At 38.9% G+C, this 26,766-nt stretch overlaps 2 protein-coding genes across 2 annotated transcripts in view; one reads left to right on the forward strand and one right to left on the reverse strand.

Annotated features, from left to right (window-relative positions):
* The window catches only part of PAICS (phosphoribosylaminoimidazole carboxylase and phosphoribosylaminoimidazolesuccinocarboxamide synthase), a 5,825-nt gene extending 2,850 nt beyond the window's left edge, over window positions 1–2,975 (forward strand). The window contains exons 4-7 of the mRNA XM_029286254.1: window positions 784–867; window positions 960–1,140; window positions 1,817–1,975; window positions 2,809–2,975. Coding sequence (XP_029142087.1) covers window positions 784–867; window positions 960–1,140; window positions 1,817–1,975; window positions 2,809–2,975 — 591 coding nt within the window. The remainder of the gene's footprint in view (window positions 1–783; window positions 868–959; window positions 1,141–1,816; window positions 1,976–2,808) is intronic.
* Window positions 2,976–6,399: 3,424 nt separating this feature from the next.
* On the reverse strand, window positions 6,400–26,496 carry LONRF1 (LON peptidase N-terminal domain and ring finger 1). Its single transcript, XM_029286255.1, is given in 12 exon segments — window positions 6,400–6,606; window positions 7,799–7,951; window positions 14,016–14,178; window positions 14,262–14,420; window positions 15,218–15,339; window positions 16,882–16,996; window positions 18,054–18,150; window positions 18,198–18,441; window positions 18,714–18,866; window positions 19,400–19,522; window positions 21,926–22,044; window positions 26,118–26,496. Coding segments are annotated over 12 exon segments (1,986 nt in total). The 3' UTR covers window positions 6,400–6,447.
* Between the last annotated feature and the right edge of the window lie 270 nt (window positions 26,497–26,766).

Below are 26,766 nucleotides of genomic sequence, written 5' to 3' on the forward strand. Positions count from 1 at the left end.
CTCTCTGTGGGAGCGGACTGGTCGAAGGGAGGTATTTGGTAGGAGGCGGTCTTGCAAATACCTAGGTCCATTGCCATGGAGCGCTTTAAAGGTTGTTACTAACACCTTGAAGCGCACCCGGAAGGCCACAGGCAGCCAGTGCAGCTCACGCAGGAGAGGTGTTACATGGGAGTATCTAGAGGCCCCCAAAATCCCCCCGCGCGGCCGTATTCTGAACTAGCTGGAGCCTCCAGGTGCACCTCAAAGGGAGCCCCATGTAGAGAGCATTGCAATAGTCCAGGCGGGAAATACCTATATATTCCAACTATAAGAGGAAATGAGTGAATACAAAATTCATATTCCAAAATATTGTTTACCCATTATGAGCTATGAAAAGTATCCTTCAAATATGCTGTTGAGTCTGGGCCTATTATTTGATGTAAACACATATTAATATGTATTAACTGGTCGTTACAGCATAGTGAACCATGATTTTAATCATATAAGCATAAATTATTACTTTAACTGATTTGATATCGGAGAGCTAGGTAAGCATAAGGCCTTGCCTCTGAGTGATAAGTAAAACTTTGGAAGTTTCAAAAAAAAGGAACTGGGGAGTCATCAACAACTTATAAATCACATTTTTGATCCTTACATGCATTGGACCTCTGTGTCAAAACCCTATTATAAATATGTATATGGACTTGTCAGTTAATTATAATATTGGCAGTTTAAGTAGGTATGAAGTAAGTGAATCTTGTGCATTTTATGTGTAATTTTTTGTTCTTTTGTGTGTGCTTTTAGTCTTACCGTGACCTCAAAGAAGTGACGCCTGAAGCACTGCAAATGGTGAAAAGAAATTTTGAATGGGTGGCTGAAAGAGTGGAGGTATTTATACCATCTCTGAGTAACACATACGGATAATCCCTATCATCATTTTCAGTACTTTTAAATTGTCCTTTGGTCTTCTTTTCTATTAGTTGTTACTGAAACCACAAAGTCAACGCAGAGTGGTTGTCCTCATGGGGTCAACTTCCGATCTTGGTCACTGTGAAAAAATTAAAAAGGCATGTGGCAATTATGGGGTGCCTTGTGAATTACGAGTGACCTCCGCTCACAAAGGACCAGATGAAACACTGAGGATCAAAGCTGAATATGAAGGTACCTAACCCAAATTGGTCTAAATCAGTGGTGGCAAACCTATGGCACGCGTGCCAGAGGTGGCAGTCAGAGCCCTCTCTGTGGGCACACGTGCCATGCCCTGGAGATGGCAACCATCCCTCTTCAACCAGCTGCCCGCTAACTCGCCAAGGTCCCACATGGCCAGATGCATCCCAGCACCCATGCGCTGGCTGGCCTCTGTGTGCGAGGGCCGATGGTGTCAGGCAGCAGCTGCCCCGGCCCCTGCCTCGCCTTGCCCTGTGACAATGGGACCCCTGCCTCGCCTCGCCTCACCCCGCAGGACGAGCCTCCTGCCCACCGCCCCACCTGCCAGAGACCCCCTGGATCTCCCCCTGCCCGGCCCCCACAGGCGTCCCTCCCCACGAGCAACATCGAGGTGATCATGCCCACCTTGGCCACACCCACCCATTCTGCCATGACCACCACAGCCACGCCCACCTGGCACCCAGCGATAAATAAGTGGGTTTTGGGTTGCAGTTTGGGCACTCGGTCTCTAAAAGATTCGCCATCACTGGTCTAAATTATCTATTTTAGTGAACTGTTGTTTAAGTTCAATGGCAATCTCAATTCCTGTTTTAAAAAAATGATAAATAATATAGTATCTGTTTAGGTGAGCATATTTGTATCCCACTGATACATGCTTGTTTGTTATTAGCGGATGGGATTCCCACAGTGTTTGTTGCGGTGGCTGGGAGAAGCAATGGCTTGGGACCTGTGTTGTCCGGAAACACTGCATATCCAGTTGTCAATTGTCCTCCTCTCTCAGCTGATTGGGGTGCCCAGGATATATGGTCATCTCTGAGAATGCCTACTGGTAGGTTTATCATAACACTTTGAACAAATTATTTTTTGGGAGATAGTAAGATTATGTACTATCAGCTGTAGTTCTGTTCAATGATAAAGTTAGAATGAATGAATGCTGTGATTCTAAATTTACTATTTCTACCATATACATACAGAAGATTATGCTCAAAGGCAGGATTTAAAAAGATTTGCAGTACTGGGTTACCTAACCCTAACACCACACCACCCCCAGTGAATAAAATGGATACACCGTTTACTGTAGATATTTAACTTCATATTTTCCTGGGCTGTGCTTACATTTGTCAGCATTATGAGTAGACTGGTTATTTTAAGCTTTGCTCTTATCACCCAACAAAAACTTTTGCATTAAAGGTAAAAGATAGAAATGGCGATAACTCACCAACGCCTGATTTTACCTTTTTTTGCCCTGGTTGTTAAGCAAATCACCATGGTCAATAAGCAAATCCAGAGGTGCTTTTTCCATGAGGCAACTGGGCTTTCTCGTTTTTCTTTTGAAGTCGTTTCGCTTCTTTATCTGGGGTTTGCTCACACTTAGCTTGCACAATCCTGGCGCAGACTTGTCCAGACAAAGAAGGAGCATACTCTGTAAAACCTGTAAACATTAACTTTCAAAAAACTTATGCTCCTTCTCTAACTTGAACAAATTTCAGTTCTGAAGAGAATTTTGGTACCTTGCCCTCCACATTCATCTGAAACTCCACGTTCTGTATGAAATGTTAAATATTACGTATCAGGTTTTTTTTGACACACTAAAGATGATCTAGTGGTAATACATTGACAATCATATATTTTAAAAATTAAAATTGTCTTGCTTTTTAACAGGTCTTGGCTGTTCCACAGTTCTTTCACCTGAAGGTGCTGCCCAATTTGCTGCTCAGATTTTTGGGTTGAATGACCACTGTGTTTGGGCCAAACTGCGATCCAACATTCTGAATACGTGGATCTCCTTAAAACAGGCTGACAAAAAGATGAGAGAATATACTTTATAGATGAATTCTTTAAACCACTCTTTCATTTTAGCTTCCAGAATTTGATGACATATCATTCCTAGTATAAGTACTAATGGGAAACTGTTCCTAATCTATTTTATGATAAAGAGTGTACAGGTGCCCTCTCATGTTCTAAGCTATTGTAAACAACTAATCTTGTATTTTCTAGCAGAGTGTAACTAACCTGAAAGCAGAATTATGTGCGTTAAGGTAGAATAGATCTTACTGATGCATCATGACTGGTTATTAAAAAGAAATATTACCTATGTTGACTTGTAATCCTGTACAGAATATGCCCATCTGGCGATTCTCCTAAAATTTGTATTAAAGCTAGCAGTGCCATTAATAAACGGACCAGTTTGCTTTTGTTCTAGAATGTGGCCCACCGTGAAATCAAATGTATAAGAAGTTATTCAAGATGTTAAAATATTGTGCAGAATGTTCTACCAAAACTTTCTATAATTAGCTTTAAGTACAAAGCTGATAATACAGTATATAGAGCTAATTAATAGTTGGTCTTCAGATAGTTTTGAGCATGCCTTTATAACTTGTAAAGGGGGAAGGCCACTCTTGACAACTTACCACTGAAGACCATACAGAAATACCTGGCACACCAATCAGCTGTTTGATGGCTAGTAGTGGTGGCAATGAACTTGGCAACTGTGAAGATGAATGTATTGACTTCAAAAAATGCTGGCCTGCCACATAAGGCTGCTTGGTGAGCTGTACGCAGCCTGCAGTCAATATGTTGTGCAGACCTGATTTTTGACCATGACCAGCATGTTGACGTGTTTATCAGTTTCAAACTGAAATACCATGTTATCACTTAAATGAGTTGAAAGTAAATCACACCAAAGGCAGCACTGAATTTTAAGGTTAATTTCAAGACCAATATACTGAAAAACAGGTATCTATTTGGTTTCTATCTCAACTACCTATCCTCATGCAGAGACAATTTCTATGCCCATGTCGGGCTTCTCTCCTCCCTGTTATTTTACTTTAGCTTTTCTAAGATTCACTTGTATCACTACATAGAATTGGAGGGTTGAAATGAACATTAAAAGTCTTCCAGTCTAGTTGCCTGCGTGGTGCAGGTATTATACTATTGCAGACAAATGGCTGGCTATTTGCTTGAAAACATCTAGTGATGAAGCACCCATGACTTCAGGAGGCAGGCTGTTCCATTGCACACTGGAAAACTACTGAATGCTTGACTTACAGCACTATTTGTCATTTTTAGGTGCTTATGTGCAACCTATCACTTGGCCACAACTTTAAGCATATGATTTTTGAATTTCATTAAGCTTTACCCTATAATGGGAAGATGTTATTTCGAGAGAATACAAAACTCAACAATGCAATACTAATTATGACTACATCGGGTATTCTACTTATTTCTAGTAGAATTATATGCTGTTCCACCCATCAACTGCTCATTAAAAATATGGAGTATCTGTTGATTACTCATACAAAAGCATTCCTTACGAAGTTTTGATACAGCAATTGAGCTGTTGGGCTAAGACAGGGAAGATACAGCTATGTTGGGCTTTCCAAGCAACTTTACAATGCTGCTGTTCCATGTGTAAAAAAAATAAAACTCCTGGTCAAAAAGTGGGAGATGTATATATATATATACTGCTCACAAAAAATAAAGGGAACGCAAACCCCTTCAGTTCCATGGTAAAATGTTCCCTTTATTTTTGTGAGCAGTATTATAATTTTGCCCCCTTTTCATTAGATTTCATCCAAGAATTTATTCCAAAACATTCATTTTGATGGCATGAACAATTTGTATGTTTAATGTCCATACAGGTGGAAAGACAGTTTCCAAAATACATAATTTTGTATTTTTAGTCAGACCCTAAACTGTTTGTCACTGACCTCAAAATAATTCAATGCCATGCTGAAGTAATTGAAACTACTTTCACCTAAGTTCTAGAAAGTATTATAAATGCTGAAATCCCCAAAATATTAAGGATTCTGATCAAAGTTAAAAAATATAAATTTTAGATTTATTGAAAATTAAATATTAGCAAAAGCAAGATTTTTAACAAATAACTTTATAAAATGAATCACAATCAAGACAGACATTTGAGAAACTACAAAATGAACCGATTAGCAATCACACTGCCATCTTATGTGTTGCAGTACAATTTGTTATGAATAAGGCATGGAAATCTGCATTTCACACTTCTGTTTTCCGGAAATTATTTTTAAAAAGCATACTTCAGTAGTTCCCAAACATGAACAACTTACATTTAAGAGTACAGTGACACAGCAACAATTTTTTTAAAAAATATTTTTTCCCAAATGAAGACCTTGTAAGTAGACTTGATATTGTGTGTGTAGATATAAGAATGGTTTTGGTTACTGCGTCCAGGAAGTATTGGATATACGGAATTTTTCCATCCAAAGTTGGAGGGAAAAAATCTGACTCTGAAAACATGCTCCTGGTATCCCCTAACCTTTGTTCTTTTTAGCATTAGAAAAGTATTAAAGGAGGAGTTAAGTTACTCAAATCATACGGCTCCCTTGACTATCTCATATGCTTCAAATATGGAGGCTTCATCAGTCATGGAACAGACGTAGATAAATTATTTCTTACAGAACCAAGGTCAGGAGAGGACACCTCTAGTTTTTTCTCTCATAACAGAAGTCCTTGAAGCCTGTTAAAAGGTTTAACCATCAGGGCCCAACAGTGTTGCTATGCCTGCTTTTTTGTTTTGTTATATACTGAATAGACCATTTAATCTTTTAATTAACTCAGTGTTTCTCAACCTTGACAATTTTAAGGCATGTGGGCTTCAACTCCCAGAATTCCACAGCCAGCATTGCTGGCTGTGGAATTCTGGGAGTTGAAGTCCACATGCCTTAAAATGGTCAAGGTTGAGAAACACTGAATTAACTCCAAATAACAAACACTAGTAGTCATCTATGTCTAATTTCTAGTCTCACAATATATGTCACAGTGGCAACAGCTTCTTGAAACATTTTTCAACTGTTCTTTAACATGGCTCCAAATTCATATAATAATTTCACAAAAAAAATTTGTGCCAAATTTACAATTAAAGACTTAAAACAGACTTTTGCTCTACAAATAGACAATACGTTTAAATAATTGTGCAAATAGCAACAAGGTGCTGCTGTAGCTGAGGCAAGATTTCGAAGTCGTCTTCAATACTGTAAACTTGAACGGACAAATTTTAAATCTTGCACTTTCCACCACTCAGTGGAATTTTTTTTATAACAACAATATGATACATTCCATTCGTATATAGTGCAAATAAATATTTTGCTGCTAAATTAATTGTGTATGTGCGATATTAATGGCATCCTTCTAATTGAGCAACTACTGATATAGGAAAAATTTTCCTAATAGTTCTCAAATCAGAACTAAAAGTGCAAATTCTGCAAGAAAAAAAAATCAGCTGAAGTTACAGCCATACTGTTGTATTAAGGTCCAGGTCCTTAATTATTTGGACTGATCTCTGGAAAAATAGGTCAATATAGCTTGAATTTTTATCAAACGTTCCCTCAAAGACCTCATAGAAAGCACTGAAAGCTGATATTTAGGATCCACAGGAAGAACAGCTAGAAGCCACCAACACCACGCAGGTCCATCAGCTGTTTCCTAAAAAGAAGAAACCAAATTAAAAGGAAATAAAACAATATTAAAACTTTAGGCATTTAGGACAAAAATGGTGTAATGATGTGGTAATTTGAGTTTTAAAAGGAAAATATTTCCTAAATCTAAAAAATACTATCATCTTTCACAAAATGTAGAAGTAAAATAACTACTTAACACACTTAAAAAAAACAAGTGTGTTTAAAATGCTAGGCCAGTGATGGCGAACCTTTTAGAGACCGAGTGCCCAAACTGCAACCCAAAACCCACTTATTTATCACCGGGTGCCAGGTGGGTGTGGCCCACTGGGTGGGCGTGGCTGTGGTGGTCATGGCAGACTGGGTGGGTGTGGCCAAGGTGGGCGTGGTCACCTCGATGTTGCTCATGGGGAGGGATGCCTGTGGAAACCAGGCAGGGTTGGGGGAGATCCAGGGGTCTCTGGCAGGTGGGACAGTGGGCAGGAGGCTCGTCCTGCGGGGTGAGGTGAGGCAGGGCTGGGGTGCCATTGTCGCAGGGCAAGGTGAGGCAGGGGCTGGGGCAGCTGCTGCCTGACACCATCGACCCCCGCACACAGAGGTCAGCGAGCGCATGGGGGCCGACAGTGTCTGTCAGCAGCCACAGCCTGCCGGCCCCTCGACCGGCGCACTCTGGGGCTCCGCAGCCCGCCACAAGAAGTTCAGAGAAGCCGCCTCTAAGCTGGACAGATGGCCAATAGCTGAGGAGGTGCTGCAGTGGGTCGTGCCCGGGAAAGAGAGAGCATGTGAGGCCAAGAGGGATGGGACGGGGGGAGGGAAACCAGCCATGCTGGGATGCATCTGACCATGTGGGACCTCGGCAAGTTAGCGGGAAGCTGGTTGAAAAAGGACGGTTGCCATCTCTGGGGCATGGCACGCGTGCCCACAGAGAGGGCTCCGTGTGCCGCCTCTGGCACGCGTGCCATAGGTTCGCCACCACTGTGCTAGGCTAAATGTAATCGGCAACATTCCAGACTTAACTTTTAAAAAATCAGAATTAATCCAGACTGGATTTTTTTTCCCCCTTGTTTTTTTCAGTTATGCAGCCTTCTCTGTTTTTTGCACTTCCTTTTTTTGTCTGGCCTTTCTTAAAGCTGTTAATTTAGTTACTGTATTACTCTCTTTACTAGCAAAACAAGTGAAGGTCACACTGACAATTGTCTGAGACTGTAGTCACTAAGTACCTGCAGGTTTTCTTCCTTCTCTGGCATTGGACCAAAGTACTGAAGTATTTGGCTATGAAATTTATTTCTTAAGCTTTGGAACCAGCTACAAGCCTGGTTGTAAACAATATTATGGAGCTCCTGAAGTTTCCTCATTTCACCTTCATCTTTAACCTGCACATTAAGAAAGTATAGTGTAATCACGACATTAAAATTTAGCCATGAAACTGTTCACAAATTACACAGCTAACATGGTATATAAAAATAATAAGAGTTCAATCTTTACAAATGGGAAGTGTGTGTGTGTGTGTGTGAATTACCAGGCAGCTCAAAATACCAGCAAGTAGGATGCACAAACAAAGTTGGTGTGGTCAATCATTCGAAGCTTTGGGAACTGAGAATGAGCTATTTATTGGCTTAAGCAGTATTTTCCAACTATTCCTTTCTCAACTGGTTTCTGAATGCCTTTCCTGAATTCACTTAGCAACAGTTAGTCATTACTGGGCCATGGCTAACTCCTTATTCAGAGGTCAGTTTGATAAAACTTTAAATTCAGCTGAGCAGTTGAGAGTCAGTGTTCCCTGTGCACTAGGATTATATTATGAAAACATGCGAAGGAGATAAACGGAAAGGCATAAAAGTGCCATAAAAAATGAGGTCTTGCCTACAAAGGAATTCCACAGTGAATAACATGATACAACAAGATTCCCTAACACTTTTAGGACAGAACATACTTTAGAAATTTTGGAAGTATGGTAGCTTCACTTATAAATTGATTCATGGAGGATATAGCCTGTGAAAAACTGCATTTTACCAGAAAAAAATACCAAAATTATTTGCTAACATTTCCATATAACTCTTAAAGCACCATCTACTATTTCTGCATAAATTTGACTTTTTTACAGGTAGATGAATAAATTTAATGGCAAAGCATCAGCCAGTACAACTGGCCATTATTTTTAATTTCTAAGAGTAGTGATGGGGTCTGTGATGACCCAATAAAAAAAACCTATTACCCAATTTTAAATCAAAACACCTCTCAGTAGGATTCCTGAGATAAATTGTACAGAATGGAGAGGAATCTAACTCCCCATTAAAAGAGTAAGAACTGAAAGATTTGGGTGGAAGGGCATGTCAAAATGACTCTTTTTATATCTATCTGTCTGTCTGTATGTCTGTATGTCTGTCTGTCTGTCTATCTATCTATATCGATCTGTCTGTCTGTCTGTCTATCTATCTATCTATCTATCTATCTATCTATCTATCTATCTATCTATCTATCTATCTATCTATCTATCTATCTATCTATCTATCTATCTATCTATCTATCTATCTATCTATCTATCTAAATATATAAAATTCAGAATGTCTATTTTACGTAATAGTAATGCTACAGTTAATAATATAAGACCAACCTAGACCAGTTATTATTACTACAAATAGCTATTCAGCTAGAGATTGTTCTTCACATTGAACTGGTTACTTGACACCCTAGTAATAAATGATTTCTTCATTTGTTACTAGGGACTAAGTAACCAGTTCAATGTGAAGAACAATCTTCTAGCTGAACTAGCTATTTGTAGTAATAATAACTGGTCCAGGTTAGTGTCCCAAAATTAAGTTGAACTTTAAACAAATTTGATTTTGAAGAATATTCAAAAAACAAAGCCTGAGTATCCCCTACACAATAATCCAGTAAAAATATTTCTGAAGTGAAAAAAGTGGTATTAAAGTTGAAACATTTTCTCATCAACATAAAGTTTCATCCTTTATTTAATACAGAGAAATGTGAACCTTAACTTTGTTTAAGTTAAATAGTTATTGTATTTTGAAACACAATATCATTGGAAAAGGTTAAGTCCTCAGGTTATAATCATTCATTTTACCTGTGATGGTGCTGAACAAATGATCCTTCTGACTTGTCCTTAAAATTCTGGCTCTCCCAGCATCCCTGCAACCATGATCACAGCACTTGGCACCTGACTCACAATGTTGTAGTGAACTGGGTTCACATGACTGTGATTTCCAATGTTCTCTGTTGGCTTCCCACAAGCCAAGTCAATGAGGAAGTAGTCACAATCATGTGACATCCGTGCTTAAAACCCCAAGTGGTCCTTTGTTCAGTGATGGCAACCAGGATTGCTGGAATGGTTGTCGTAAACAATGTGGTCATGTGATATTACTATTTATGACCACATTTCTTAGCGATAGAAATTTCAGTTCCAATTGCCATCATAACTCAAGGACTCTCTCTCTCTCTCTCTCTGTTTCTATAGTCTACATTAATTTGTGTTACTAAAATTAACAATACAGGTAGTCCTCGACTTACATTTAATGACTTACATTTAATGTAAAGATACAATAACACTGAAAAAAGTGGCATATGACCATTTTTCACACTTATAACTGTTGCAGTAAATGGTCACATGATCAAAATTCAGGCACTTGGCAACTGGCGTATATTTATGACGGTTGCAGGGTCCCGGAGTCATGTGATCACCTTTTGTGACCTGACCAGCAAAGTCAATGGGGAAGTCAGATTCACTTAACAACCATGTTACTAAATTAACAACTGCAGTGGTTCACAACTGTAACTATAGCAATAGCACTTATATACCACTTCATAGGGCTTTACAGCCCTCTCAAAGCAGTTTACAGAGTCAGCCTATTGCCTCCAACAATCTGAGTCTCCATTTTACCAACCGCGGAAAGATGGAAGGCTGAGTCAACCTTGAGCCAGTGAGAATCAAACTGCGGAACTGCTGGCAGCCAGAAGTCAGCAGAATTAGCCTGCAAGTACTGCATTCTAACCACTGTGCCATTACAGCTAATGTAGCAAGATAGGTCATAAAATGGGGCAAAACTCATTTAACAACTCACTTAGCTTAGCAACAAAATGTTGGGCTCAATTATAGTCATAAGTCAAAAACTACCTGTACAGTTTCAAACGAGTAAAAGATCTGGTTGTTGTAGCCAAGAAGGATCTTATAATACCCTATAGAATCTCTTTCCATGATTTCTTAAGGAACATCTAAATCAGCGGTTCTCAACCTATGGGTCGCGACCCCATTTGGGGTCAATCGACCATTTCACGGGGGTCGCCAAGCAAGGCTGTCCGCCATTTTTTCCCTTTTCCGGCGGGTGCCTTACCTCCCTTGAGCTGGGCCAGCTGGTGGTCGGCCTGCTCCGTCTCTGCCGCTTGCCAGCTATGCCTCGGCCGGCGCAGGGGGCGGAACCACGCATGCACAGCGCTCCCGGGCAGGGAAAGTCCTCAACTTACGACCAGTTGGGTAGTCTTCGACTGACGACCGGTTTAGTCCTCGACTGACGACCGGTTTAGTCCTCGACTTACGACCGGTTTAGTCCTCAACTTACGACCGGTTGGGGGTCGCGGCATTAAAAAGGTTGAGAACCACTGATCTAAATAATCTACTTGGTCCCAACAAAAATGAAACAGCGTTTTGAGAGATAAGAATATCTCAGGCTGCTGCTTTACTTTGCAGCATGCTAATTCTCTTTATTATTATTTTTAATAAAAAGAACCCTGGATTGTAAGGCCTTTCACACAAGTTATTCATGGCTGAGTCACCTCCTGGTTGTATTATTGCTTTGTACAGTTGATCAGGGTCCCCAACCCCCAGGCCACGGAACCATGCTGTTAGGAACCGGGCCACACAGCTGGAGGTGAGCGAGCAAGCGAAACTGAAACCATTCCCTCCCCATGTCAAAAAAGTTGGGGACCGCTGCACTAGATTACTCTCTTAAAGATCACTCGTAAGCTAATTTGGCCAAAATGTAGCTAATGAGTTAGTTGAGAAGTCCCCATGTTTGTTCATGTCACATCTCAGCTTTGTGAGCTGTACTGGCTAGTGGCAGGTTTTCTGGTGTGATTCAAGGTGTTGGTCCCTTTTGCCTGTTTAGCTACACATCTATCTTTCTGCTCTTATTGCCTATACTATAAGACTAAGTAGAGCTTGGCGTATTCCAGCTTTGTTTGATCTCCATAGCTACCCATGTCAACGAGTGACTCTGGGCAGTGTACATCATAAAACATAAAAACCAAAACAATTAAAACAATTGATACCAGGTGTAAAAGCACTGTCATCCAGTGACACCTAGGACAAGGCTTTTCAACCGGTGGTATGCATACCACCTATGGTACATTAGCATGTGGCAGGTGGCATGTGGCCCTGCCCAGCCAAGTGTAGTGGGGGAGAGAACAAGCCAGCGCAGCACAGGACTTACTGTGAGAGAGTCCTCCGGAGCTGCAGAGTGGCTGGGGCTAGGCAAAGGCCCCAGGCTCACTTCCAGCTCACCCGGAAGAGAGACGAGGAGGGGGTGGAGACAGGAGAGGCTATAAAAGGAAGCAGTTTGGGCGGGAGAGGGAGAGAGAGAAAAAGAAGCAGCCCTGGGAGGAGGCGGAGTCAGCTCTAGCTGCACTGAAGGGAAAGAAGGAGGAGGAGGGTGGGGGGAGAGGAGAGATCAAGCAGGCCGGCCATGAGCGGATCTACAATTTCTGTGGCAGTCACCTGTGCTGGCAACAACAAACAGGCAAGAAATGCAGCGGGGAAAGGATCGCCCTCCACGAGGAATGAAGAAAGGCAGCAATGAAGAAAGCAGCATCAGCTGGAGGTGAGGCACGGAGGGAGGGAGATGGCTCTGAGTGGAAGGATTCTTATGTGCTTTTGTGATTTTGAAGTTCTGGGATTTGTGCAATGTGGGCTTGTGTTCTTAAGGAGTGTTTGGCAATTTCTATTTGGCTGATGGCTGATGTCTCTTGTTAGCTTCTATTGCTCTGCTATAGCTGTAAGTTTTGCTGCAAGGGATTTTGAAGTATTTTTCTCCTGAATGAATTTTGCCTGTAGCAAAATTGACTTATGAATGGAGCCATTTGGGGAGGCTGCCTTAGCCGGCAGCCAGTCCTTACATTTATTTTTCTTCCTTAAGTGCCGGCTGCACTTATTAACTTTCCTTTCTAGACAGTAGCTAATTCTTAAAGGGGAATGTGCCTTTTTAAGCTAGTTCACTCAGCAGCTTGTCTTTTCTGTCTCTGGAGGCTTTTCCTTGTTTGATGAATATATGGAAGAGGGAAAATATGGGGGGGGCGTGCGTTTCAAATTCTTCCTTCATAAGGAGATGGGAATGAGAAAGAGGGAGGCAGGGAAGGGAGGAAGGGAAGGAAGTCCTGCCTTAGCACTTGGCCACCAGCAGCCCTGCCATTGACTTTGCTTGTCAAAAGGGGATCACATGAGCCTGGGACACTGTGACCATCATAAAAATGAATCAGTTGCCAAGCATCCAAATATAAATCACATGACCCTGGGCAGGCTGCAATGGTCATAAGTGCGAGAAATGGTCATAAGTCATTTCAGTGCAATTGCAACTTTGAACAGGGGTGGGGTTTTTTTGGTCATCAAGTTTTTGACACCTTGCTAGATGGTACTCGAATATTGCCATATCCTAAAAGTGGTACAATCGGTGAAAAGGTTGAAAAGCCCTGACCTAGAGACCTGTCTTCTCTGCAGCTGCACCTACCCTGTGGAACAGTGTTTCCCCCTGGGGCACCATAAGGCTTCAACACTGCTATAAAAACATGGCCCTTTCAGCAGGCCCTGAGATAGGGTAAGATGATCTGCTCCAGGACAAGGCTGTATACTTTCATTGTTTTGACTCAGCTGGTTTATTGCTTCCTCAATTTTCTTGAACTGAAATGTAGCTTTCAATTCAAAAATATATGTAGGCAACAAAACAACATACGGCCTTTAGACTCCAAAAATGTGCAATAAATGTCACCATCAAAAATTATTATATCCTAAAAAAGAATACTATCTTGTTACTGGTTTAATAGATAATTAACAAAGAAGCACGTAATTACTGTACTGTATATTTGTTAATATTTTGATATCTATATTTGAGCATAATTGGTTTCCTTTGCAATGTGATCTATATTTATGCATTTTATATTTATTTAAATACATGTTTCTGAGATATCTATACCTTTCACAAATCCTCAAAGGGATCTGTGGCACAAAATATTTAAGAATCTCTGTCCTCTATGAACAATAAATTAAATAAATAATTTACTAACATAGGATCTAAGTGGAATTCTATATATTGTCATTCACTGCAAGAATCTCTCCCCTCCTCCTATCAAACTAAGTGACTGCTGCACATTGGACTAGGGCTGCAATATTCAAGGTGTCTTCTTGTAGAGTCAAAAATTAGACATTTTATGTACCTTTATATCTTCTAAATCCTCAATGTCTGCAGTGCAATAACCATCCTTCATCCCTCTTCGAATAACTCGGAATCTCTTTAATCCAATTGTATCAACAACAGATCGTCCATCTGGCAGGTAGTCAAGATTTCTAATGTACAACATGCAACCATAATCTGCAAATCTAGAAGAAAGGGCACTGTGGTCAATGGCCAGCTTTAAAATATTGTAGACATTTTAATTTTGTGATTTTGAATATAAACCTACCCATTTTGGGGGTCATGTACACACATCCCAAATTGTTTTGTTCCAGTTTCTATACTTCTTCGAATCATCAGTCTATATCTTGGTTCAAACACATGGAGGGGGCAAGGCACAGTTGGGTAGGCCAAAGTGCAAACAAAGATAGGAGCATTCTTGGTCAAACTTCAAACAGAATGCAGAAAATAAAGTTGAAATTAGAATTCTACCCACACAGGAAGATTTAACTCAAGATATCAAATTCCTCAGAAATATCCTTTCCCCCAGCATTACATTATATCCTTGTGCATTCTCTTCAAAGTGACTGGACCACTAGTCCAAAGCACAATTGTGGCTAAAAATGGACTATCATCCAACTTGTGAAATTACAGATAGCACTATTTTTCATATTAAATACATAAGTGATATTTTCTGCATAGTCTCCTGCATATTTATATAATTACAAACCCTTTCAGTAACTGAACAAAAGTCTTATAGTTAACATCTATATAAATAAAAATGTAAATGTTCGTTTGTTCAAAATCTTAAATCTCCGAAAGTTCTTCACCGATTGCTTTGAAATTTTGACACAACGTTGCATTCGAATACGCACGCGTTTTTATATACCTATATTATATAGATGTCACACCTGTGATAGGTAAAAACATGCTTTTTTTAAAAAAAACAGCGCCATCTGTTGGACGTAAAAGCAACACATGCTTTTACCAGACTGAGCCACAGCAACGCGTGGCTGGGTACAGCTAGTAATAATATAAATAAGGAGTGTTAAGAAAATCTTATTCCACTTAACTGTATAAATGGAACATGGATGTTTTAATTACTAGAATTTTTCAGTTTGGTTTTGTAGCAAAGATTTACATAAAATTATGTATGATTACTGTTCCCAGACAGTTTAGTCTTTGTTCTAAATGTCTGTTAACAAGCTTTATTATATACAAATGCATATGCACACACACACATACCTTGAAAGTTCAGCTATTTCTTCATCATTAATTCTTTTTCTCTCGGATAATTCAGTAGGTAAATACTTCACTATTAGTTCTTCTAGCAACTGTGTTGTGCTGTATTCCTTACGTGCCAAAAACTAAATGAAACATAAATTGTTAAGCCATTATAATTTTTTACATAAAAACTGCAGGCTTTTTTGGTTTCATACCATTTCCTATTTTTCCTATCTTTACTATTATATCTTTCCTATTACCTATTCCTTTAGCATCTTATGACTACCACTTTGTTGTTGTATCTTATGATTTATGTTGATTGCTTTTATTTAGCATCCTATGACTATCACTGAGTATTCCTTGTGTGTCCAATTACACTTGGCCAATAAAGAATTCTAATTCAGTTTCGAAGAATTAAGCAGAAAACAGCTGACCATACTGAACTTCAGTATAATGATACATGAAAGAGAGAGAGAGAGTGAATTTTCACCGTGGGTGTGGGTGTCTCCTAAGCATAATTGTCCTTTCACCTGACTAGTTTTGCAATCAAGAAACTCATGGTCCAGCACTTCCTTGCCCTTTTTTTAGAAATTCACAAAAATAGCAATCATTGTCTCTCCTTTCACTTGTCAAAAGTCTGTTCTGGTGCCCAGGGCTTACATATATAAACAGCTCTTGCATGTAAGGAAATAATAGCAGCAGTGGTGGTCCATAACAAACGTCAGATACTCTTGTCAGAAATAAAATGGTACTGGCAGTCGGCAATCTGCCATCTCTGCCTGCCATCTATCACTCCTTCTGAGGCAAATTAGATTCCTTTATGGGTATGCATGCAAGTCCTGCAGCCAACCACTAATTCTTTTAATGTTTGGAGGTCTGGTTGGGTTCCTGGTACCTATGTGTTCCTAGGCACTTGCTTTTACTATACATGCACCACTGCATAGTAATACACAGTGCTCAAGCAATATCTGAATTAAGCAACACTGGCATTAACTGGAAATAGGATATAATCTCTTTTAATGAAATGTTCCCATGCTGAGAAACTCTGTTAACTCTTGCTAGTAATTCCCCAATTTTATGAAAAAGACTAGCTGTACCCAGCCACGCATTGCTGTGGCTCAGTCTGGTAAAAGCGTGTGTTGCTTTTACGTCCAACAGATGGCGCTGTTTTTTTAAAAAAAGCATGTTTTTACCTGTCACACGTGTGACATCTATATAATATGGGTATATAAAAACACGCACATATTCGAATGCAGCGTTGTGTCAAAATTTCAAAGCAATCGGTGAAGAACTTTCGGAGAGTTAAGATTTTGAACAAATGAACATTTACATTTTTATTTATATAGATGTAAGTCAGTTCATAACTAAAAATCAATGATATTTTACTATGCAGTTACTCATTTTTATATATTTAAAATAATAACTGTAATAAAATTCTTACATGTTAAAACCGATTTTGGAGATTCTTAAAATACGATGAGATCTTGAGGAAACGTCAGAAATAAGGGCTTTTTTACATTAATCTACAGCCTTTCTTGCATTTTTAAGAGGAAAATGTTGCAAATAGCAGCCATTTCCACTCACAGAACAAAAGGTTATTACAATTCCACCAGTGTTTTTCAGCTTTTGATTCAAACTTTGCTTTATGACAGAAGCCTCTTATAAACGTTCATAAAAAGCATTACCTCTTTTAAGTTATCTTTACAGAGGGGACATTCTGGAGCATGGTCCAAACAGCGTTGTAAACAGTTCTTGCAGAATGTATGGCCACAGGGCGTTGTCACAGGATGAAGGAAAAGCCTGAAAAAAAGGTTGCGAGTTTTAGTGAATTACCATTATGATTCAAATACAAATGAATCAGAAGAAAGTAACTTGAAGGCTGCACACAAAAACGGTTAGCAAAGGTAGTCCTCAAGTTATCACCACAATTGAGCCTAACGTTGCTTTTGCTAAGCAAGGCATTTGTTAAGTGGGTTTTGCCTCATTTTACGACCTTTCTTGCCATAGAATCACTACATTTCTTAAGTTAGGCACACAGTTGTTAAGTGAATCTGGCTTCCTCATTGACTTTATTTGTCAGAAGATCACAAAAGGTGAACCAGGGACAGTGCAACCGTCATAAATATGAGTCAGCTGTCAAGCATCAGCATTTTGATCATGTGACCATGGGGATGCTGCAACGGTCGTGTGAAAAACTGATCCTAAGTTACTTTATTCAGTGCTGTTGTAACTTTGGATGGTCACTAAACCAACTGTTATAAGTCGAGGACAACCTGCATTTAGTAGTAAGAGACAGGGAACATTTCAACTAGCATTTTTATTTTATTATACTTTATTTATTTGTGCCTTGAGTCAGTGCCAATTCCTGGAGGCTCCCTGTACAAGCCCCTCCAGTTTCCTTAGTAAGAATTCAGAAGTGATTTGCCATGGCCCAATTTCTAGCCTGATGCCTTAACCACTATCCCAAACTGGCTCTCCAGTAATGAAAGTCAGAAACAGGAAACATTTATATATGTATTAAGCCAATTTTCTTTCATTTCAAGCTAAAAAAAATAGGTGGAGAGTATGCTAGTATTATTTATGAGTGTCATTCTGAAGACTAATGCTACTAAAAAATTATCTCTGAGGCCACCCAGTCCTACAATAAGCTAATTTTAAAGAAGTCTAATTAGAGCTTATTTAAATAGCCTGAAACCTTATTTTGCAGTCTTAAGGGATTTTGAAGAAATCATGAGAACATTTTCATGAAGAAATGATGTTAGTAGCTTCTGTGCATGAGTTTAATATTAAAACTTCCTTTAAGCAATGCTACAGTATGATAAAAAAGATCATAAATGTTGAAATCAGACTGTATTACCTCAAACACAATGAGCATTCAAAGTCTGTTACATCAACCAAATTTTCTGGAACTATTCCACAAGTGATTGAAAAGGTAGCATTCCCTTTTGGAGTTTCTAAACAAATTAAAACATGAAATAGAGCATAACTCATAAAACAATACACAAGACTAAATATTTATTTTCTTTGTTTCCATCTTCACAAATAGTAGTATTTTGTTTGGAAAAGGGCAACCTCCTTTTAAAATAAATACCTTTCTCTTGGCCAGAAAGCCATGGTTCAGAAGATACTCTTTTTAATATATCGTCTTTGGCATCTTTTTCTACTGAATCAAGAGAATTTGCAGACTGGGCACGTTGCAAACTTCCTCCAATAGTGTCTAATGTAACTTGTGGCACTTCTGAGACCTATCAGAAAAGATTAAAAAACAAAATTCAACCTATCCTCTACATTTTTTTATAATGAAAAAATAACTAATATTCTACTAACAGATTCAGTTTTCAGTATTCTATCTTTATTTATTTGAACTTATATACTGACCATTTTAATTAACTGACATACTGAACTTCAGTTAATCAGCATTAAAACATTTTCAAGACACAAACAGATATGTGGAACACACATCTGAAACTGGTTCCAGTGATCTTCATAATTATTTTGCATGAGAATATTTACTTACTGACACTGGGGTGAGCTGTAAACAATCACAAGACTCTTCCATTTCAAATGCAGAGCTGAGTTTAAGTTGTTTACTTCGAACATATGAAGTATTTAAAGCAGATTCTTTCAACCTTTCACTAATGTTTTCAGGTGACAGCAAATTACGCAATATCTATAAAATTGACATTAAGGAATAAAATATAATGACTATTACACTTCATACAGTACCTAACGTAAATAGATTTCTTTAATATTGTCCCAATATTTAGACATTAAATAGCTCATCATTCTCCCACAATCTGAAAGAAGTCTCAAAGTAACCAACAATTATTTATCCTAATGTTACTCTTCTGCTTTGAAACCACACATAGTTTTATAGTTAGAATTTTCTGATCACATTTTGTTTGAATAGCAGTTATCTATAACATTGATTAAAATGAAAGCAGTAGTTGCATAACATTATTCTATGGTCCTCATGTAACTCCTAGAGTCTATTGTGTGATACAGATAATTTAATTCCTAGATTTTGGTAGCTTAAATACATTTCTTGGACTCTTATAAAAAATTTCCCTTAAAACCATTCCCTATCCCAACAGCATGAAAATCTCTATTTTATTATTATTTTCAGTCTGCTTCTTTTCCAATCTAATTTCTTAAACAAAAATAAGTCTGGCCAGAAAAGCTATTATAAGAATGTTTAAGTACCTTTTTTGCTTCTACTTTTGCTAAAACAAATCCTTCGTCAAGGGATAGGCAATGAAGAAAGACTTTTAAGGCGTCTTCTACAGAACCAGCGTTATTAAGTATTGTTGCTCTTCTGAAATATACCTGCAAGATGATTTTATGTATTAATATAAGACACATTTATTGTGACTGAATTTACTGTACAAACCTAATCCCAAGCATGCTTTTTCTGAAGCTACTATTACTGCCTGTTAGTAGGCTGTTTGTTTTTAAAAACATTGGTAGATTCCCTGATGTTAAAACTAGAACTAAAATAAACCACACATACACGAAGCTAACAGAAAACAATAATATAGTACATTACTTATAAAGGAAATATTTTAGTGCAGTTTTAAAATATATAATTACATCTGCTTTATTTTACTAAGCATTTTAAGAAAAGGTAAGAAGGAAAATAAAGCATAAAGTGGATAAACAGTGAATATACAAGAATAATAGTATTACATTTTAAATATTTCATTGATTAGTTTTTAATAACAGATTACACTATATTATTTTAAAAATTACAAATCACTGACAATCCGAGTAATATAAATATCAATAGCAATAATTAATGCAGATAAATTTTAAAAAAATGAGATTAAGTATTACAGTGCTTTCTATCCAGTAATTGAAGACTTTACATTGAAACCAAAATTTCAGATGTGATACAAGCTATTATAATCCCAAAATGGTTTCCAACTTGAATTAAATTCTGTATCAGATTTACATTTGTAATACAAATTTATTCTGGATATTATAGTATACTCACAGGGCTTAATTAGCATTTTTCTGCAGAAGGAACTGGGTTCCAATAAGAAACTTACAGTATCATTACAACATTTACTACATATAAATTTGGTACATTTTGTTTGAATATCAGGTTTAGTGATATTTATTTTAAAATTAGCATGTTGGAAATTGAGCTTCTTAAATTTATTTTATTAAAAATAATTCCCCAAATTGTTGAGCTTTAACCTCATTGCCAGCAGCTACAGCAAAACAATTCAACACAGCCATTAGTTTCCAACTATTTCTGAAAATGAACTCTCCATTTTATCAATCCAGTACCAGAAAAATATACCAGTGATAAAATATCTTATATAAGTGCTGTCTAAGTATAACATTTAGGGTATTTTTTTTCTTCCAATAAAATTTCCACTGCTGCATATCAATTATTATATTGAAATTCTGCATCCATTTAATAATGTAGTTTTAACATGTTTGGTTTTTGTTGGTTTCATCCACGATTTATAAATAAGGCACAGCAATGATATAAATTTTGTCTTATGAAACTTATCATTAAATCCTGATCACATGGAATAATACTAGTGGATCTTTCCAGTACATCAATTGATAGCCATTTCAGAAACAGGAACTGAATATACTGTATACTGTGTATCTAAGGTTCTATATCTGAACTGTATATGTTTTCTTTCCAGTACAGAACAGTAACACAGGTTTACTCCATGATAAATGAAACTATAGTTCTTCATATAGTGATATGTATAAATTTTGGATACATAATTTAAAAGTACATTCACATCAGATATAACAGTTCATGACCACATGTAACTGCCCTTTGTATACCATTTCAGGCAGATGTGTCTGACATATCAACTAAAATTCCTGTTATTGCCATGAAATGAGAATATATAGCCTATACACCAGAGAGGAAACAGAATATTTGCAAGTTTCCTGTCAAAGCACGACCTTTTGAATTTTCCAATATAATATACAGTAGTGACCAAAATTGTGGAAACCTTTTGGGAAAAGTGTATTTTTGAAGTTTGATGGCTAACAACACCTTTTTTTTTAGTAGTACCATAAAATTAGATATCAATGGAAAGATAATTTAATCAAGAATGTAATGCAACATAGTTTGTTCAATTATCTGTATTGTATTCTATGACTGCTTCCAGGAAAAGAGGCAGATTCTCTAATCCATGGGTTGGTTATCTGACTATATTATTTCATTATCTAACCTGTACAAGATTTGTATCATTGCCATTATTTCTGTAGGACCCAGAAAATGTTGCCAAGAGTATGCGTTTCAAATTTTTTCAGGCTGCAGGGACCTGTATATTAAACAAACAAACAAAAAATCCTGGAGCCCTTGATGAAAAAGTTGGTGAAATTCCATGAGAGACTTACAGGTTAAAAAAAAGTTGATTTAAATACAGCCATTTTCATCACTAGAACTTTGATCTGGGGCTCTGGAATTTCTTTTTTCCCCTTTAACCTGCAGATCCTTGCAGCCTGAAAAAGTTTGAAACCCATACTGGGCAACGTTTTTGCATCCTACAGAATGGCAGCAATGATACAGATATTTTCCAAGAAATATGCATTATACTTACTTTAAAAAACAAATTAAAAAATCCCCAACAAAACAAAATCAGAAATACTTTTGGGCATAATTTATTATTTCTTATGTTGGCCTCTCTGATACATTATGAAAAATAAGAAACCTATGCTAAATAAGTAACTTCATTTTAGGTTTATTCTTACCTCAGGCCAATTTGGCATTTTAGCAGTAACAGCATTCAGTTCATCTAGTGCAGATTTAAATTCCTGGAGACTAGCATAAGATTCAGCTCTGTAAATTCTTAACATTAAATCACTGGGATCTAAAAGAAATACACACACATATTTAGAATGCAGTTCACTGAACCCAATTATAAAACTCTGTAATTTAAACAGCATACAGTATGTAATATAAACATAGAGAGCTAATTTGATCTAGTAGTTAAGGCACCCCATTAGAAACCAGGAGACAGTGAGTTCTAGTCCCTCCTTAGGCTAAGTGACTTTGGGCCAGTCACTCTCTCTCTTAGCCCATGATGTCAGGCTTGGGTGACAATCCCTATCACACCCACTGGATCAACATTTGATTGATCTGAAAAGCAGCCTTGCACCTGTGAGGAAAAATAATAAAAAGTAATATAAACCTAGAAAACATATTCAAATGGTAAGATAATCGTGCAGGAAAATGCTTCTATGACTTAAGAAGATAGATTACCAACATTTTGACAACTATTTGTATAGGGATTGATACTAAAGAAGGTAGCATAATTAAATATTGTATATATGCTGATAAGAAATTTATGAAAGCTATTTCAATACCACTTTAGGTAGCTGTAATATAATTCTGAAAGTACAACAGAGTTTAGGTCATGGGGCTTCATAAATTTTAACATAAATAGCAATACCTTGATTTAAGTAAATTTCTCATGTAATTTACATAAGATCTTATGTAAATATATTTCTTAATGTGCTAAAAAGCAAAGAGAGCATAATTCAATGCTTTTGGTTTTTTTTCCCCCAGCAGTACATTTTGTAACTAATAGTTCCATAAAACAATTACTTACAAATATAAAAAAGAACAGCCAAAATCAATGCAACTTTTGATCAAAGGTTTACTAATCTTCATTTTAAAGGCCATTTGCTTATGGCAGGGAAGTAAGTTAGGAAAGAACCATGCTATATAATTGTATCTCCAATGTCACCTGAAGTTGTGACACTGTAAAAAACAAAAGCATATAATTTTAAAAGAACCCTCGAGTGCTAATTGTAAGAGGCACAAGACTTTTTTTTAAAAAAAAAAATAGGGTTTAAAAGCAACTTAAATACATTTACAAATTTTTTTTAAAAAGCTATTTTGTTCATTTTTCCAAACTGAACTTATTGCATAATCAATTACATTACTGGATTAAGTATTTTTATCTCTTTTGTAATGTATGGGTAACCATGAGGGGGAAATGAAATTACATTAATATTCAAACATTTTTCTGATAAGGTTACATCAAAATCTGCATTCAAGTTAATGATTCTATATGAGGAAAGCAGTGCAAAGGCAGCACACCAAAGTTATATAATTGCTGTCTTGGTAACACAACTTTAGTCAATAATTTGCAGCAATTTTTAAAACTGTCATAAGGCTTTATTGCTCACATTTTGAATCTAAATATTTTTTAAAAATTATCGCTACAGATGTTTTCCAAATATTTTATAAAATTTGTTAACGCACAGTAAGAAAAAGTATTTAAAACAAGTATAGCTGAAGTCCCTTATAACTGATCTCTTAAGACCTGGAGTTTACAACTTCTGTTAATAAAGTCTTATGCTACATTATATAAACAAGGTGCATTTTAAAATTATATTCTATTGTATTAAACTTTTACATAAATAACTTATAGCAGAGGTCCCCAACCTTTTGAGCACCAAGGACCGGTGCAATGGAGAAAGGTTTTTCCGTGGACCAGAGGGGGTATGGTTTTGAACACTACCCATATCCCGAGGATGGAGCTTTGCTTGTTTGTGCAGCCCGCTTACTGGCATACTGGGGACCGGTGCTGGTCCATGGACCAGGGGTTGGGGACCCCTATGCTTTTGCATTAGTTTACTGCTACTCTGCTCCATGCATATTAAGTCAGACTGCAGACTTTTACTGCAGCTATTTCCACATCTCATTATCTAATAGTTGTATCAGACACTCGGAATCATCCTTTATAAGACATATAAATGCCCAGAATTGAATGTTTATTAATGTTTTGCAATTCATATATATTAAATGAGTTCCTTGACAAAATGATCAAGTATAAAAGATCTTTCCCTCAATATGAAGAAATCTGGTTTCAAATTTCAAACCTGAAACTATGCTAAACTGATTAAATTGTTTCTTTTCCTGCATGTTTTCATTTTAGAAAATTGCAATAAGAAGCTCGTAGAATCTTAAGTACAAAATAAAAGCTGAACAATATTAATAAAAGAATAAGGATGTTTTACATGTGTGCACATAATCTGTAGTATGAGAAATTATCAGAAAAACAATTGGACAGATTTAGTGTCGTGATGGCTACCAGTCCATACGTATATGGAAATAAAGCAATATAATTAACTATCCTTTATATTTTTCACATTGCACTGTAAGTACTTACTAGTTAAGAGTGCGCTAAGGTGCTAACTGAATTACACTAATCTCTCGACCTTGGTATATATAAGTCTTCTCGCAGCAATGTGTTGTGAAAGCCCTGTCTGCTTATCTATGATATCACCAATATTATACAATATTTCCCCTTCCACGCCCACATTTCCTTATGCAACCAGCACCAGCAGGTGAATTATCTTAACCCTTGGAGGCGGCTGCATACACTCTTCCTTTCCCTAAAATTACTAGGTCCAGAGTGATTCATATTCCTCCAAACAGGTGCATGAAAGCATTTTCAAGCCGTTCCCTAAAACATATTAGCTTGTCCATCTTCTAAAGATTTCCTTAAGAGTGCATAAATTCTGAAGATGACTTTTGAAATATGACAGCTGTTTCCTGTCTCTAGAAAATAAGGGCACAAAGTAAACCTACTTCTTAGCTGCTACACCCTAAAGCAGCGGTTCTCAACCTATGGGTCGCGACCCCATTTGGGGTCAATCGACCATTTCACAGGGGTTGCCAAGCAAGGCTGTCCGCCATTTTTTCCCTCTTTTCCGGTGGGAGCCTTACCTCCCTTGAGCTGGGCCAGCTGGTGGTCAGCCTGCTCCATCTCTGCCGCTTGCCAGCTACGCCTCGGCCGGCGCAGGGGGCGGAACCACGCATGCACGGTGCTCCCGGGCAGGGAAAGTCCTCGACTTACGAATGGTTGGGTAGTCCTCGACTTACGACCGGTTTAGTCTTTGACTTACGACCGGTGTAGTCCTCGACTTACGACCGGTTGGGGGTCACGGCATTAAAAAGGTTGAGAACCACTGCCCTAAAGAATGCCTCTAACTAAACTTCCCCCCCAACCTGTTCCTATAAGGAAATAAGAGTACAGCCAACTTCTGTATCTTCTGCAGAATTGTATACAGCCAAGTACAAAACAACTGTGCTATTGCTAAGCCAGCAAGCCGTTTCAGCCCACCCGGCAAATTATGATCAGCCTTTCTATCCTTATATATTAAGAAAAGAAAAAAAATCCGGTGGGTTTATTCGTTTCCCGTCTAAAACCTACAGCAGCCAGTAAAAATACTGGCATCTGAGAAACCTAGGATGGTTTGAAATTTGATTTACTGTAGATCAGTGTTTCTCAACCTTGGCAACTTTACGATGTGTGGACTTCAACTCCCAGAATTCTCCAGCTAGTCCATACATCGTAAAGTTGCCAAGGTTGAGAAACACTGCTGTAGATACTTTCCCTGAAAAACTAGCGTCGACTTTCCAGGGCAGAAGGAGAGCAGAGGACGCGTTTCATTACACAACGTAATCCGAGGAATCCTTTGGACTTCCAGAAGCTCGGGGATCCCCAACGTCCGGGTCGCCGCAGGCACGAAGCCTCCGAGGCTGCAGTCTTTGCAAGCTCTAATCCAGTGTTTCTCAACCTTGACCATTTTAAGGCATGTGGACTTCAACTCCCAGAATTCCACAGCCAGCAATGCTGGCTGTGGAATTCTGGGAGTTGAAGTCCACATGCCTTAAAATGGTCAAGGTTGAGAAACAGCATGTGGACTTCAACTCCCAGAATTCCACAGCCAGCATTGCTGGCTGTGGAATTCTGGGAGTTGAAGTCCACATGCCTTAAAATTGTCAAGGTTGAGAAACACTGCTCTAATCTGCCGTCTCCCACACACACACCCCCCATCCACGACCTGCCCCGCCACGCATTTTAGGCCACCGGGCGGGGGTTAGGGTTACTAAAAGGAAGTCGGCGGCGGGCCTCGGCCGCCTTACCCTTTCGGAGCGCCTGGTCGGCGGCTTCCCGAGCCTCGCGGGGCCGCCCCTGCTTGAGCAAATCGGCCAGGCGGCGCCACGTCCGAGCCCTGGCGCACTCCGCCGGGAACCACTTCTCCGCCAAGTGAGCCAGCACCACGGCGACCGAGGTGCCGCCCGCCAGCGGGTCCCCGCAGCGGCGGCAGCGGGCGTGAAGCCTCTCCCGGAGGCAGCGGCGGCAGTAGGTGTGCCCGCACGGCGCCGTCACCGGCTCGCCCAGGAAGCTGAAGCAGCCCCAGCAGCGGAAGAGCTCCGCCGGGAGTCGCCCGAGCCGCGACGGCCGCCCGCCGGACAGGTCGAGAGGCGTCCCAGCACTCGCCGCTACCGGCGAGGACGCCATTTCTTCCCTCCGGGGTTTCTTCTGCCGGCACGAAGACGGGGAGGGAGGGGGGGGGGAAGGTACGGCAGGGTTCCGCAGCAGCCACCGCTCGCCGCGCTCCCTGGCCGGGAATGAGACGGCCGTCGAGCTGGGGGCGTGTCTGTCTCTTTCCTCCTCTCCCTCCCTCCTCCCCCCCTCCTCTTTCGGCGCTTGCGCTTCCGGCAGGTTGCGCGTTGGGCGGTTAGTAGCCGTTAGGCGCGCGGGTTCTCATCCTTCTTTTTCCCCGCCCCT

Source organism: Protobothrops mucrosquamatus, unplaced genomic scaffold (genome assembly GCF_001527695.2).
Source record: "Protobothrops mucrosquamatus isolate PMUCROS unplaced genomic scaffold, P.Mucros_1.0 scaffold3192, whole genome shotgun sequence".
In the NCBI taxonomy this organism is placed as follows: domain Eukaryota; kingdom Metazoa; phylum Chordata; class Lepidosauria; order Squamata; family Viperidae; genus Protobothrops; species Protobothrops mucrosquamatus.